This window comes from Podarcis gaigeae, assembly GCF_964106915.1.
Source record: "Podarcis gaigeae genome assembly, chromosome: 4".
Classification (NCBI taxonomy): domain Eukaryota; kingdom Metazoa; phylum Chordata; class Lepidosauria; order Squamata; family Lacertidae; genus Podarcis; species Podarcis gaigeae.
In genome coordinates this window covers 82,314,890-82,328,739 of record NC_139677.1, presented here as the reverse complement: position 1 = coordinate 82,328,739, position 13,850 = coordinate 82,314,890, and the positions used below count along the sequence as shown (strand labels likewise).

Below are 13,850 nucleotides of genomic sequence, written 5' to 3'. Positions count from 1 at the left end.
CGCGTAGGTTTTGCGACGCTCTTGTTTTGCAGCAGCGTGGTCAGGCGCGGCTGCCGTATTTCGAGGTGCGAGATACCGGCTGTGTGTTATTCTCTGTGTGTGTGTGTGTGTGTGTGGTGCGCGCGAGAGCGAGCGACTCGCCTGTTGGGTTCTTCAGGCGGCTGAGGGAAGCGGCCGCCACAGCAGCAACCGCCGCCTCCCCACACAAGGCACCGGCTCCGGCTCGCGCCTGGTCCCCGCGCACGCGGCAGCCGCCCTCCCCCTCCCTCGCCTCCTTCACCTGGATGGTCCGCGTCGCGGCGGCGGGGCCTCCTCCTTCTCCCTCACCCTCTCCCTCTCCTCCTCCTCCCTGGTGCCTGTGGCGGCGGCGGGCGGGGGCTCCTCACGGCCGGGTGTCGTCTGAAGAGGCGGCGGCGGGTGCGAGCGCTGAATGAAGATGGACTATGACTTCAAGGTGAAGCTGACCGGGGAGCGCGAGCGCGTGGAGGACCTCTTCGAGTACGAGGGCTGCAAGGTGGGCAGGGGCACCTACGGGCACGTCTACAAGGCCAAGCGGAAAGACGGGTGAGTGGACGGGCGAGCGGCTCCCATATACGCACACAGAAACAGAGCCCAAATTCAGTGGTGCAGTGACCGTAAGGCGAAAGGGAAACCCGGGAATGCCGCTGCAACGGAGCGTCAAACGGTGCAGCCCATTTAGCTTGGGGTGGACTCCGGGCGGGTGGGCAGTTTGCCATGATGGTCGCCTCAGCCCACGGAGGGGGGTGTCTCTTCTTCTTCCCTTCCCCCGCCCCGGTCCCTGCTTTCCGTTTCCCTCAAATGCCTTTCTTCTCTTTCTTTTCTCTCCCCCACCCACCTCCGCGGTCTTTTCCCTTCTCCTCGGAGCCGCCCCTGAGGGCTTTCCCGTCTGCCACGCTGTCTGCCTTTGCTGAGAGCGCGCTCCGGGTGGATGGGGGGCTGCGTGAAACTCTTTCCCCTCCCCGGCGCCGCCTTGGCTTTTGTGAGGAGGAGATCCCACTTGGGCAGTTCCCTAAAAGTCTGTTCACTGCAAGCGTGTCCGCCTTGTGCTGGCGTGTGTTTAAAGAGCCTTACGATGCCCTAAGGGCTAACAGGTTCATATGCGGATTTTTTTGGGACTGGACCCCTTTTTTATATATACGGTATAAAGACAATGAGGAATGCTGTAGTCCCTGGAAGCTCATGCCACAGCGACTTTATTAGCTTGTAGGGTAGAGTAAGGACACATGTGTGGCCCTCCAAATGTTGTGAACCTTTCCAATGGTCTGGGATGGTGGGAACTGTAGTGCCCCACCATCACTAGGGTGTCACAAGACTGCTCTTTCTGTCTAGGTCCTAGGAATTATAGGAAGCTGCTTTATGCCATATTAGACTATTTCATATGTATTGTTAGCTCTGACTGGCGACATCTCTCCAGGCTCTCTGGCAGAGAAATGTGTTTCCCATCAGCTGATGCTTTTTAAAACTGGAGATGCCACGGACCTGAGTGCAACTGCAAGAAAGGCACAGGCTCTGCCATTGAGCTCTAGTTTTTACTTGTAAGAAAGTCCCACCTTCACTCCTACCCCCTGGCAACTCCTGCTGCATCTCTGTGCATACACCATGTGTTTTGTATCACTGTACTTCCCATTTCTTTTCTAATTATCTTCCTCTTCTTTTTGCCTCCTTAATCCCTTCTTCCTTCCCTATCTTTTTGTCTGCCACCTCATGTTTCATTACTAATTGCTTCTTTGTCCCTCATACTCCATTTATTTATCTATTTTTCAGTGTGATTGGTCCCAGCACTTCTATCTCAGTTTAATCACTTAAGAAATAGTTATCACCTAGTCCTAGAGGCTTTTTGTCTTCCCCTCTCACCACTTTAGAATTGCTTTCCCACATGCAAGAAGGCACGAGGCACTGATATTCTAATAATCAGACTAGGTGAAGTCTAAAATGTGGCAAGGGGTAACTGATCCTTCAATAATCTTAGAACATAATCTGTCTCTTCCTGCTTATCTTTGTGGAGTTATGTCTGTGGCTTTCTCCTAAACAATGCCTCTTGTCTCTCATTCCCCAATTAGCACATTCTTGAGTTTATACCTGGCCGTCTTAGTAACTGTGGTTTTATTACTAGTGGGGTTTTTTTTAGCAGTTCTCATCTTATACCTTACAAAACATCCTATTATATTAGATACAATAAGTGACAGCCAGCATGCATCCAGCTGTAGAAATCCTCTTGTGTAATCTTTTGAAACAGAGCTCTCTCAGTTAAATAAATTGCTCTACTTATAGCAGACCCACCCGGTTTCTGTTTTTTTTTTTGCCAACCTGCATTTGATTTTCATTACTTAATAGCTTGTCACCATTTTGTACTTTCTTGCTGACTGCTTTTGTGAAGGATACATACCAATCATCATAGGGGGATTGGTGATTTTTTCTTTTGAAATACATATTTTACCTGTGGGGAAAAGAAATTGAATTGGAGTTAGCTTCCCACAGTTAACAAGAGATAACTTATTAATTGTAACCTAAGTTGCATTACCTAGCCTAGCATTTTTGTAGCCATAAGAACCTGTAGTCTGCATTTCTTATTACTTCTGGGCATTTTATATTCTAAATATTTATGAATTGTGGAATCTTTAACAATAGATTTATCCTGCAGCTCCAGCTTCAATTCTCTTATGCTGGTTATGGGTGATGCACTTTAATGAGCTTTCTATAGTAACAAGTGATACCTTAGTATTTCCAGGGTAAATGCAATTTGCACATGACTGTAGCATGTTGGAATCTGGGGAGGTTTTCAGGTGTGGTGGTCACTCACTATGCATATGGATGCATGTAGTTGCATGTGGAAAGGGGTATTTTAAGGTTCCACATGCTGATACCATGCTTCCCAAATTGGACCTGAAGCCATTTTGGTGGCTTTGAAGTAGGTAGGTATTTATGAACTTCACAGCCAAAGTCTGGATGTAGGGCATGTTCATCCACTTCCTTTATTTTAAAAATACATTGCAGTGGTACCTCTGGATGTGAACGGGATCCATTCCAGAGCCCCGTTTGCATCCTGAAGTGAATGCAACCCCGTGCATGCGTGGGTCACGATTTGCCACTTCCGCGCGTGATTCATTTTGAGCGTGAGCGGTGAAACCTGGAAGTAACGCGCTCCGTTACTTCCGGGTCGCTGCGGAGTACAACCCGAAAATGTTCATCCCAAAGCTACTTCAACCTGAGGTATGACTGTATTAGAAAATTTTGAGGCTTGCCTATTAAACCTCCCTATTCCAAGTATGTAGGTAAGACTTTAAAATTAGTATTTGGAAGACAGGACTGTTTCTTTTGTGTCAAATAATCTTTCCTTGGCAAGTCAGCAGAACTATTTAAACCTTGATTTGATTATTTATAAACTCAACTTGCTTTCTGATTATTTACACATGAGCATATGCAATGTGTAGAGCATTTCTGTAAATGACATTCACAGGAGCATATTGACTTTGGAACGAACTTGGTTTCCCCCTCCCCGCACCTGTGATTCTCTGGGTGGCTATCTGTCATGTATGATTTAGTTGAGATTCCTGCATGGCAGGGGGCTGGACTAGTTGACCCTTAGGGTTCCTTCCGGCTCAACAGTTATGTGATTCTGTGAAAGGCAATTATGCCTTTGCATGTGCCACCATACATAAAATAACTTGCTATTCTATATTACACGTTTGTGCAAATTACTCTAATGATGTAAATCTTGATAAAAACTGACACTGACGTGTTCAAATACTAAAGTATTTACTGTTCTTGAGGGCAAACCTGTTGCTGCTCAGACGGCTTACCCTTTAAAGGTCAACAGTGTCATCCAATGGTGACTGTCCATTGGTGGAAATTAATGGAAGGCATCAGTCAGCAGAAGTGGAAAGGAGGCCGTTTTAGTGATCCTTACCAATCTAAGTTGAGGTCTTTCAGGGGTTCAGCATCTCCTTGAAACTCACAATGATCAGTAAAATGCTTTGAAACAATCTTCTGTTGTGATTAATTATAAATTACACCTCAATCCTGTGTGCTACTTGGTATTGGTTTCTATGGGAATAATAATTTTTTAAGTTCAGTTCAATATTATTCTAAACTTAATAGCTTTCAGATTGTTTTAAAAACTGTAGGTAACTTGCAGCTTACATACATTTAACTTGTATGCAATCAGCTTCATGTACTCATCAAAATAAAAATAAATCAATAAAAGGGGACAGAAAGTTGGCAGGCACCTGGGAAAAAAGACTTTGGCAATCCCACCAGCCATTGAACCCAGTGTGTTTTGACTATATGTGATTTTGGCATAACTGCCGAATAACTTAAGAGTCGCTTGTAATCTAAATGTAGCTAGTGTTCCATCTATGAATATTGAATTATGTCTTTAGGTTACTCTAGTGGTGCTCTTTTTACTTGCCAGTTTCAATGTGCAAAAAATATCCAATATAATGTGGCTGTGTTTTTTTATATGATGTGCATATTAGATTTTTGAAAGTGTTCTCCAGTTCAATCAAAATAAAAAGGGATCCTCATAACTACAAAAGCAACTTCTTAGTTATTTTAAGTGCAGAATCCATGACCAATAGCTTTGTATGCTAATACAGCTCCTGCAAGAGAAGTAGGTCAGGTAAGTTGTGTTTTGCTGTGTGTCATTTGCAACCCTTTTGAAACATCTCCCGTATTTTTATTAACATAGTGTTGCTCCAAAAAAGCTGCTTTCCCCCAGGAACACTCTACTCCAACACCCAGCTCTATGCATTCACCTGATGTTGGCTTTTCCTGCCATAGCAGTCTTGAGGGCAGTATCTTGAGTTATTTTACATTTTAACAATTATCCCATCTTGCTATACAGTCTAGAGCACTGATTAACATTGATAGAAAATGAATAAAAAAGTAAACATAAGACAAACATTTAAAGGAGCAGGATCAATAGCTAGCAAGTCTCGCAGCAGTTCTCAACCCGTGGGTCCCCAGATGTTTTTGGACTACAACTCCCAGCATCCCTGAGCTCTGGCCTTGCTAGCTAGGGGTGATGGGAGTTGTAGTTCAACAACATCTGGGGACCCACAGGTTGAGAAAGGCTGCAAGGCAATACTTTATCATTTTTTTAAAAAAAAAAACTCTCTGAAATACCTGTAGTCCCCTAAAGCCAAGCAGTTAAGATACCAGGTGGCCCTCTTTTAGAAAGGATTTCCCTGAGTGAGGAGTACTTTTGCTTATATAACCACTCACCACACCTTGGATAACAAGGGAACACATAACAGGATATGATGCTGAACTAAGTGAATGGGAGTTTCTGTGGGAGGAGATGAACCCTTAAGGTACAATAATGTTTAGAGTCAAAGCTAGCTCTCTGAATGGAAACCAAATAAGAGTCAGTGGAGATGAGGCAGTATAGTGGAATGCTGTGCTCCTTGCCACAGACTTCAGTTTATAGACAGATGCATTTGAATCATTTAGGTTTCCAAATTCTCTTCAGAGACAAACACATCACAGTATTCTAAGATGGATGTTTTAAAAGCATTAGTGACACATCTTTTTTTCTCTAGGAGACGGAGGGTGCAATTGGCATACTAGCCAAAGCTGGTATAAAGTGTTCTTAGCCAATGTTAATTCTTGGAGATCCAGGAATGGTACCTGATCTAGAAGCGCTCCCAAGCTGCGGACCTGATTCTTAAGGGATAGCAGTGTGAATCCATTCAGAGCAGGTTCTGTGACTATCTTAGGATCATGTAAGATGGCTTTGAGTGCACACAACTAACAATCTGATATAGTTGTCATTGGAACAAATTTGTTGCTTTGTAGTTGGTTTAGTTGTTATATGAATGGACAGTGTATTCTGATACCTCCAGTGCTTAAGTTATTGAGAATGGGGAAGTAAGGAGGGGGCCTTTTTAAAGTCATGAACCCTCCAAACTTTAGTTGAGTTTGGACACAACACCAACAGCCTTCTAAAACACTTGGTGAGTGTTCCCCCTTGCTGCCACCCCCCAGTAACATGAACACTGATTACCTGGTCATTCAGTCTTGACAGTTTAACTTCAGATGGTTCAGAAAAGAAAAATCCCAAGACACACAAAAAACTTGATTGAGTGGCTGGAAATAAAACATACTCATCACACATCCTTGGGTCTGTCTCCCTAGGGTAAAACCATCTGTTTATTTACACTTCCTCCTTCTTGGTTTTTAACTGCTTAGCAGATCTATTTAGCAGATCCATCACCTGTGACATCTAGCAGTTTAAGCCCAAACATTACACATTTTATTGACTCAGACCATTTGTCCATCTAGCCCTTTACAACAGTGGCTCTCCAATATCTTTCCTAGAGCTGCTGTCTGAGGCATTTTAGGTACATATGCCAGAGATTGAACCTGGGACCTTGTATTTAAAACGGAGTTACTTGTGCTTTAAAACAGTCACAAAAACTGAGCTTCATATAGGGGTTTTGACTTAAACATATAAATTTTATAAAGCTGTTAAGGAATGAAATGATCAATGACTTTGAACTATTAAATCACATGTACATAACTAATTGCATATCTGAAATAAGAGTGTGCATAAGGTACTTCCAGAATTTTAGCTACAAACCAGTTATATAGAAGTCAGGGCCAAACCAGGCAAGACAGAATTTCCAGCTTTTCAAAGGAAAATAGCAGTTGTAGAGAGCAGGGACTGATCAAGACTGAGATCACAAGTGGGGGGCAAAGGGCTAAATTCTCCCTACCCTTCCCACACTAGTTTATTGATCCATATCAGGGTCCCTGCACTGCTAATTACTTTAAGAAGCCATTAATGCCGTTGCTTATTCTGTGAATGGTGACTTGCCTGGTTTGGCCCTCAGTCTTATTAAATGACCTGTTATCTTTCATACGGAATTTTCAAATTCCAGATCATTATCTTATGCAGCATCTGTGAAAATGATCATGATTAGGAACTTTAGAGTACAGTCATACCTCATGTTACGTTTTTTCAGGTTGCATCCCACGACGACTCGAAAGTACCGGAAAGGGTTACTTCCGGGTTTCGCCGCTCGCGCATGCGCAGACTCGCAAAATGACGTCACGCACATACGCAGAAGCAGCGAATCGCAACACGCGCGTGCGCAGACGCACCGCTGCAGGTTGCATTCCTTTCATGTTGCGAACAGGCCTCCAGAATGGATCCCGTTCGTAACCAGAGGTACCACTGTAATGTTCTTTCTTATTTCAATGAAGGACCCATCAAGCTTGTCACTGTATCCAGGAGGATCTAGTTTCAGATAATTGTATGATGCAGATGTGTTTTTAATATTTTGAAGCATTTAGTGGTAAGAGAATATACATTCTTATTTCTATCAACCTTAATATTGCTCAAGCAAAATTGGAATTGCTAGGTTCTGTTTACTAGCCTGATTTCAGGCACTGTCTTCAGTGTTTTTCAAGGCATGTTTTCATGATAGATGAAGTTTGGTTTGCAATGCAGTAGGTGTACTCTGACCATAATACTATCGCCATTAATAGAACTTAATATCCTTTAAAGCCTTCTAGTCTTTTTGATCCTGTTTATGTTGTTGACTGTCACCAGCACTTTGGCAGTAAGTAAGCTTAACAGTTTGGTTGTGTGCAGCAAATAATTCCCTCTTGCTTATTTTAGGTTCCCTGCATGTTATGCTCTCTCGTACAGAGCACCATGCAACACACTAAACAAATGGTCTTTACCATTCTGTGTACTGGCCACGATCCTATTTTCCTCCATTCTATGCTAAATGGTTCCCTTTCTCTTTCATACAGTTGATCTTATCTCCTCTTACTTTGTGCCTGCCTTTTATTATGCAGTGTGTATGATAAATGATTGCTTTTTTAAAGCTTAAAATTAAGCTTGAATAGAAGCGAGTTAAACCTACACGTATTGGGTCAGGCCTGGTATCAGTGACCGACAGCCAGGTTGGGCATTGGTTGAGGGTCCCAGGTCTCAGAAGGGCCTTCCTGCCAGGCCCAGGTGACCTGCTGAGGCACTGCTTGGCTTTCAAACTGTGCTTGCATCCACAACAGCCAGCTAGCTGCCTGGCCCCCTCAGCTGCTTTGCCTGAGCTCTGAGAAGGGGTCAAGGGGTTCCTTCTCAGAGCCAGAAATTCTGGGCGGTGCTTGTGCTGCAACTGTGGTTTGCCATGACTGCTAGAAAGACCAGAGGGGGAATTTAAATTAATTGCTGAGGCAAACCCCAGCAGTGGCACAGGTATTCTCCTGGTCACCTCACCCAGAATGGCTCACTGTCACTAAAGAAGAAACCCTTTGGGTCCTTTCTCAAGAGTCAAGTGCTGAGGAGGTGGCAAAGAAGCTATCCACATTGTTGCTGCTTACTGCACCAGTGAATTCTGTTTCTTTAAGTAAAATGGGTGTAGGCAGAGAGCAGGAAGAATAGGCAGTAGCAGGGTGAAAGAGTATGCTGCAGAAAGAAGGATGGAGGCATTGGCCATCTGAAGCCTGGTGCTATCCCTGTTTTGGGTGTTATCCGGCTTTAGCCATAAACAGAGCAGACCCACTGAAATCAGTGAACTTAAGTAGTTTAAGTCCATTGATTTCAGTGGGTCTGCAGGGTATGGCATACTTGGACAGTACCTATTCTCTCTTGAAAACGGAAAGATCAACAGTTTGCATAGTTCTCAAACTATGAATATTTGTGTTCTCTAAACAAAGACAGTCTTTGTCTTATGCACATGAACTGCTATATCCAGTAACTAGCAGCTGTGTCTAAGCAGTAAAAGAGATGAGAGCTGGGAGTTGAAAAAAGAGGAAAAATGTATTTCTGGGAACTCAGAATTGTTGCAAATGTGACAATTATGTAGCAGTTAATAAATATCAAGATTTTTTTCAAGGGCAGGTGCAAGTCTTTCTCAATAATATCCTCCCCTTTTGTTTAATATTTACATAAATGAGGTCATCTGTTAACTTAAACATGAACTTTCCTCTCTAAACTTGTATGGCTTTCAGGTTCTGATTTTCTCTTGCAGGGCAATTCCAGAAAGTGGTGCTGAGAAATGCATACAGGATTTCATGTTGTCTTTTCCACTGTGTGCTTTTTAATATTTACATGAAACTAATAGATACAGTTTGAAGTGCAGTGTTCAAGACAATAGATTATGAAAAATAAGAACATTAAACTTTAAGTGCAGTTATGAGTTAGCACCTACCTTGATCAAAATGCCATGCAGATTAGTTGCACTCTCTAGTTCTTGAGAGTTTCATTGCATGCTTCTATGTTAAATAAATTGCTTATTGGAGCATTAGCCAGTAACCTCTATCACAGTGAAGATGTCAGTTTAGTTGCAAAAAATCAAGTATTGCTAACAATCACTCAGTCATGTTTTAGTGCAACAGTTGAGAATCTCTACCCCACAAGCCTAATGAGGCCAAACAGACTTCCCCATTTGGTCCACAGCATAGTTTGGCCAAACCACACCCATCTGACTTATCACCTGATGTCATATGATGTTGGGCACATGGCGGGTAAGGTCATGGGGGCTAAATTGAAAAGAAATTATTGAGATAAATAATTGAGTCTAAATTGTGTCCTTAGTTATTTCTCTTCTGATGCTTGTGGAAGTGGTTGTATTTGAATTTGACAACTTTGTTCTGGAGTTCTTGATTTTTCCTTTTGAAATTGAATCATCTGACATCATACGATGTAATGTTACTGACAACTGGTGGGCTGCCCTTCCTACCTGACAAAGTGACAAGTAGTGGTGCTGTGGCTCTGGCCCACCGGCTGAATCCAGTTCCCCACCCTTGGTTTAGTGCTGTGTAGGCAAGTGTCAAAGAGCCAGAAATAAGTGTTAGGTTTGTGTGTTTCTCTCCCCTGTTCCTGCTCCCACATGACTTTTAGGCAGACTTTTGTTTCCTTCTCAAAGACTCCTAAGTACTGTAAGTCATGGAGTAAGGAGTAAGAGGATGTCCACTTAACTGATTTGGAACTAGGTAAGAAACAGGAAACAAAGAGTAGAAATACAGTGGTACCTTGGGTTACATAACACTTCAGGTTACAGACTCCATTAACCCAGAAATAGTACCTCGGGTTAAGAACTTTGCTTCAGGATGAGAACAGAAATCGTGCTCCGGTGGCAGCGGGAGGCCCCATTAGCTAAAGTGGTTCTTCAGGTTCAGAACAGTTTTAGGTTAAGAACGGACCTCCTGAACGAATTAAGTCCTTAACCCGAGGTACCACTGTAAATGGACGGGATGTAGAATGTAGAGTTCCCTAGTTTTTAGTATTGGGACCTTTGTTTTTTAACTTGTTCATAAATGATTTAGCCTTGGTGTGAACAGTAACATAGCAAAATTTGCCAATGATACCCAATTGTTCAAAGTGGTTTAAGCAAAAAGCCGTTGTGAAAAGCTTCAGCAGGTTCTCTCAAAACTGAGTGAATCGGCAGTAAAATGGCAAATGCAATTCAATGTAAACAAGTATAAAATAATACATATTGTGGCAAAAGCTTTATTCCACACATACACTTATGTGGTCTGAACTGGTGATGACTGACTAGGAAGGAACCCCTGTGGTTGTAATGGATGGCTAGATGCTACAACCTTTCTTCATAGAAGAAACCTTTCCCAACTCTACAATATCCTTTTTGAGGTGAGATGATCAGAACTATGTACAATTTTAGTCTGGAGTAAAGGCGAGTAAGAGGTGACATGATATAACTTTATTAAATTCTGCATGTTTTGGAAAAAGTAGTCAAAGAAAAGTTTGGCTCATTGTGCTAGAGCTCATGGACGTCTAGTGAACATAGGAACCAAGACATCTACAAGCAAATTAAAAGAAAGAGGGCAGTTTTAGAAGGCCAATATTATGTTTCTCACCATCCATTTGGGGGAAGAATGAAGAATCACAAGTCCTAGCATATAATATTTAACAGCAGCTACAACCGACCTAGATTAATTAAGCAAAGACCAGAAAATAAACACCAGGGGTTTTATTGATCTTGTACATTTAAATCTTTCACTTCTTCCAAGAAGCTCAGGGTGTTGTATATGCTTTTCCCATCATACCCCATCATACGCTCTTTAAAATTAAATTTAAAATTCAGAATCCCACCCAGGAAATTATAATTATTAATATTAATAAATATACATTTATATCTCTCATTTCTTGCAACCTGGAACCCAAGGTGGCATACATGAGGCATCAATCTCTTGAGGCACTGATCATACAGACACCTCCTTAACTTCAGCAACACTAGAGTTCTCCTGTGCTTTCAGGCTGTGCTCTGGGACCTGTTTTTTTCTTTGTTCAAAATCGGAAATTTCAGGTGTGATTTCAGGTACTGTAGTGCCTTTTGGCAAACTGAGTAAAGAAGCTTAATGTGACACTTCTGTGGCTTTTCTGTTCTGTCAGAAAAATGCACTGAGAAACTGCCCTATTTCTGATCTCATTTCTCAATAAGGCAGCTTTAAAACCACAGGTGCTTGCTTTGTGTAACAGGCAATGTGGAGGAAGTTACATTTATACCAGAAAGTTAGTATGAAGGCAGGTGGGAAAGGTAACAAGCTATGTGACCACATCCTGGGAAAACATCTTTATTTAGTGCTGTGATGCAGTATCATCTTGGATTATTGCCTCTTCGTGAGATAGATAATGGTTTTAAGTGTTAGATTGCAAAGTGCATGTTTCCTTAATCAAGGCTGATGCAACTTTCTAATTAACAGTGTATTAGAACATATTGGTAATATCCTGCCAAAGGCAAGAGCCATTATGATGTAGTGGTTACCGTGTGGGAGTCATAAAGTTTACTATGCTTCTAACTGCTGCTCTGTCTCTTGAGCTCAGTTACAGGGCTGCTGTGAGGCTAAGATGGGGAAACCACATACAACACCCTGAGCTGCTTTTAATTCATTTGTAGCTGTCTTGGTTCCAGGAATTAAGGTTGACCATACCAGGTTTAATGTTCCAACAGAATTAAAAACCTGAATGTCTTCCAGTGGCATTAAGTATTATTTCCTTATAGTTGTCCAGATTTTGAGCTGCTAGTCTTCTAAAGTTCTTTGTGTGAAATTTGATATGAAGCCTGCAATCTAGCAACCAGTTTGGAATCCTGGGAATTGTGGATTCTGTGATAGGGGAAGAAGAATGAGTTAACAGCCTTTGGGGTTGGAAGTGATCCCAATAACCCAACAAACTGTTTGCGCAGCCTCCTACTATTGTGAACCACCCTGAGATCTGCAGATGAAGGGCAGCATACACATTAATGAATAATAATACTTTTGCCAGCTAAAGTTTAAAAATGACTATGAATGCAAGCTGTTACTTAGTCAACAGTGTAGAAGCACCTACTTTGCTTAGTCTACTCAGAGTCTCTACAAAAGGCGACAGTGCGCCTTAAAATTTAGCATGTTTTCTCCTCATGCCAGACACGTAACCATATACTCCTATTGACCATTACTTATATTTGTCCTCCCAGTACTTCACTGCTTCTTGAAAATCATGTCCAAGTGCTACAAAAACATCAAGTTCAAAATAAAGCGTGAAGGAAATGTTCATATGTTGCTGCCCATTATTCTTCACTTGGCTTCTGTATTCAGAATTACCTATGTTCTCTGCTGTCATGTTAAACAAGCATTTTGTAGCTCCCCGTAAAATATCCTTATAAATACTTCATTGGATAGCATATGCTTAACTGCCTCCCATAGGAACAAATGCAACTTGAATATTTTTAACTTTAGCTTCCTTGGAAACCTGCTGAAATGCAGTGTTTACACATTGGGTCAGATCCAGACTTGCTTTTCTGCAAGTGTAAGGTGTCCTTCTGTTTGTGCAGGTATTTCTGATCCAGTGGGGGCTGTTTCTGGAGATAGTGTTTCTGATTTTACCTGTAGCACCCCGTGTCACCTTCCACACTGTCCTAAAGGGTCCCCCAGCCTTTGGGGGCTAAAAGAAGAAGAGAAAATGAGCAAATAACTTCCTGTCCCCAACAAAGTGACTTGTGAGTCACACATATTAGATTTCTGGATCTAGGCCATATTGGGGCGAAGTTTAAGCATATGCCATAAAATGTGACTTCCGGGATAGCGGAAAAATGGGACTTCCGGGATAGCGCGAACGGGTAATGGCGGATTCCCTCCGAGCTCCGGAGGGAATCGGCTCCGTCGAGGACGGGTCTTGCCGTGCCGGCGACACGGGGACCCTTAAAAACCGCAGGCGCGGAAGCCTGCGGACCTGGTAACTCGGTGGGCACCTTAAGCGCCCTCCCCGACCCGCGAAGAGCCTTTTTAAAGGCTACGGAGTGGACTGGAGAGCGGCGCGGTGCTGAGAGTTCATCGCTACCTCGGCGGAGCGAAGCCGCGAGCCATGACCGAAGAGCGCTGTCTTTCTTCCTGAAATTTGGACTGAAACAAGCAACCCGTGAGTAAAATGAAATTTCGGCACTAAAGTTTTTATCCTTGAATTCGAGTACGATCGGGGGACGTGTTAAAAAGGAAGTCCACACTCCCCCCCCCACCAAAAGTTTTAAAGCAAGGAGAGGAGCATTAAGGCGGAAAGACTTTGGTGTTTAAACAGATAACTTTTACGAATTGGACTAAGAAGTCACTGTGCTGGAGAGGAGGAGAGAGAAATTTCAGAAGTTTTTCTTTTCTGGTTAACCCCCCCCTTTTTTTTGGGAACCCGGGAGTGCCCTGCGTGTGAGCCCGAGGAAAGAATAAAGAGTTTGACAGCTGTCAAAAGAGCTGTCAAACGGCTGGCCAAGGCCTGGAACTGTGTTACAAATATCTTTTTGGATTAAAAGTGCTACAATAAAACTGAATTGACTGGAAACAAAGTAATTCTGAATAACAAAGTAACAGACTGTTGGAAAAGAATTATG

At 42.7% G+C, this 13,850-nt stretch overlaps 1 protein-coding gene and 1 long non-coding RNA gene across 4 annotated transcripts in view; both read left to right on the top strand.

Moving 5' to 3' along the window:
- Positions 1-13,850, top strand: part of LOC310843884 — a 190,898-nt gene that overhangs the window by 73,742 nt on the left and 103,306 nt on the right. The gene's annotated exons all lie outside the window — the stretch shown is intronic.
- The window catches only part of CDK8 (cyclin dependent kinase 8), a gene marked incomplete at its 5' end in the record, with an annotated part of 41,987 nt that continues 28,156 nt past the window's right edge, over positions 20-13,850 (top strand). For 2 of the 3 annotated variants that reach the window (XM_083736966.1, XM_083736965.1), the window contains one exon: positions 431-564. In XM_083736966.1, the coding sequence (XP_083593092.1) occupies positions 431-564 (134 nt within the window). Of the gene's footprint in view, positions 66-430; positions 565-13,850 lie in introns of those variants that run through there. The other variant, XM_083736967.1, reaches the window with a different exon arrangement.